The sequence below is a fragment of the Aplosporella prunicola genome (assembly GCF_010093885.1).
Source record: "Aplosporella prunicola CBS 121167 unplaced genomic scaffold K452scaffold_249, whole genome shotgun sequence".
NCBI lineage: Eukaryota > Fungi > Ascomycota > Dothideomycetes > Botryosphaeriales > Aplosporellaceae > Aplosporella > Aplosporella prunicola.
The window spans coordinates 1-1,853 of NW_022983777.1; the positions used below are offsets into that span (position 1 = coordinate 1).

The 1,853-nt window shown below is 33.6% G+C and overlaps 4 protein-coding genes across 4 annotated transcripts; all 4 read left to right on the top strand.

Moving 5' to 3' along the window:
• Positions 1-216: 216 nt before the first annotated feature.
• On the top strand, positions 217-682 carry K452DRAFT_323234 (uncharacterized protein). Its single transcript, XM_033544624.1, has 2 exons — positions 217-591; positions 653-682. The coding sequence occupies exon 1, from the start codon at positions 264-266 to the stop codon at positions 435-437; it is 174 nt and encodes a 57-aa protein (XP_033390803.1). The 5' UTR covers positions 217-263; the 3' UTR covers positions 438-591; positions 653-682.
• K452DRAFT_293470 (uncharacterized protein) lies at positions 217-1,085 on the top strand. Its single transcript, XM_033541578.1, has one exon. It carries the CDS (start codon positions 471-473, stop codon positions 1,032-1,034), a length of 564 nt encoding a protein of 187 aa, XP_033390804.1. The 5' UTR covers positions 217-470; the 3' UTR covers positions 1,035-1,085.
• An 84-nt stretch (positions 1,086-1,169) lies between these two features.
• K452DRAFT_239996 (uncharacterized protein) lies at positions 1,170-1,370 on the top strand (the record flags this gene model as incomplete). Its single annotated transcript, XM_033537772.1, has 1 exon — positions 1,170-1,370. The coding sequence occupies one exon, from the start codon at positions 1,170-1,172 to the stop codon at positions 1,368-1,370; it is 201 nt and encodes a 66-aa protein (XP_033390805.1).
• Positions 1,371-1,820, top strand: K452DRAFT_208522 (uncharacterized protein; the record flags this gene model as incomplete). Its single annotated transcript, XM_033536136.1, has 1 exon — positions 1,371-1,820. A coding segment is annotated over one exon (450 nt), but the record flags the coding sequence as incomplete, so codon positions are not given.
• Positions 1,821-1,853: the final 33 nt, after the last annotated feature.

A 1,853-nucleotide genomic window follows, 5' to 3' on the forward strand; every position in this document is an offset into this window, starting at 1 on the left:
TATTAAAAAACTTTTTTTTTTCCATGTGAAGCGGCCCTAGTTTAATAGCTTATATACCTAAAAATTTATCAGCCCCCCGCAACAGGAAGCCTATGCAGGCTCCTGGAGGGGTGCAGGATGGTGGTAAAAGTAGCTTTGATAATCCTTTCTCTAGGGCCGTAAATAGATTCTATAGCACTGCGCAAGCGAGAGGTGGTTGGCTCCTTCGGTTCAACTCTCTACTCTCGGAGACTAGATATTTAATAATAAAAAAATATGCAACTATGCATAGTATGTTTTCTGATTTATCTCTTATTATATATATTAGATTTGCTAGTAAACCTGCTAGTCTCTGGATTACACTTTATATTTTATTTTATATATTGGTTGTATTTATAAATTCTCCCTTAATGGAGGGATTTATAGTTAACTTTCCTATTGTTAGTTCAAATATTTGAGGGGAGGATGGTTTAGATCCATCTTTTTTAAATATGAATTCTGGGAATAGTTCAGGGAGCAATCCTGGAGGCTATCCAAACACAGGAGGTGGCAATTATCCTGGGGGCCCGGGGGGAAACCCGGGTGGAGGTCATCATGTTCTTGCTGCAGGAAGTCAAAATAATCATCATAATAGAGATTATTTTAACACTATACTAAGTGATAATCCCTCTAGTTCCAATTCTGGACCTCCTTTAGGAGATAATAACCAAGGAGTTGGACAAACCCACCCCACCGCAGCGGGGGACGGTGTTGTTCAATCATCTCCTCTTAATTACCCTACAGAGGGAAATGTTGCCGAAACGGGTAGATGGTTAGAGAAATACAAGTCTGAATGTGTGCCGGCAAATCGTGACCGAGTAAGATGGAGTGAGCTCTTTAAACATTGTAAGACTATAGACCCTAATGGTAGTACACCTCTTAATCAAATTATGCTTACTATAGAACATCATATCATTTCTAAACACGTGCCTGTTCCGCTATTTAGAGATTTTGTCAGAGCTAATACTTTTATAACTGATGAATTAATTGAATCTATGAAAAAGAGCTCTAATTAACATATTGTTTTTAAAAGTTTATTCTAATACTACTTACAGTATAAGTTCACTTTTATTTTTAATAACTATTAAAAGAGATCATAAATATAAAAAAATTTAATTGTGTATTTTAAAGAATATTTTTTTTTTCTGCATATGCATACTACTTTATTAGAAAATTACAGTCCGTTAGACCAATTTGAAGTAAGAGACTTACTAAGTCTGGACGCACCCCTTTTAGGTAATACACATTTTTCAATAACAAATATAGGATTATACCTTACAATTGGAGCATGTATAGCTTTCTTTTTCAAAGCATTAGCAACTAATTACAATAGAGTTGTATCTAATAACTGATCAATTAGTCAAGAAACAATATATGCAACTGTACATGGTATAGTTGTTAGTCAAATAAATGCAAGAGAAGGACAAGTATACTTCCCATTTATTTACGCATTATTTATTTTCATTTTAGTAAATAACTTAGTTGGAATGGTACCCTATAGTTTTGCTTCAACAAGCCATTTTATTTTAACATTCTCACTTAGTTTCACTGTTGTTTTAGGTGCAACTATTTTAGGATTCCAAAAACATGGTTTAAAATTCTTCTCTTTATTTGTTCCAGCCGGATGTCCTTTAGCCTTATTACCATTACTAGTATTGATAGAATTCATATCATATCTTGCTAGAAATGTATCTCTGGGATTAAGACTTGCTGCAAATATCTTGAGTGGGCACATGTTATTAAATATTTTAAGTGGATTTACTTACAATATTATGACATCTGGAATAATATTCTTCTTCTTAGCTTTCTTGCCTTTAGCATTTATTATTGCTTTT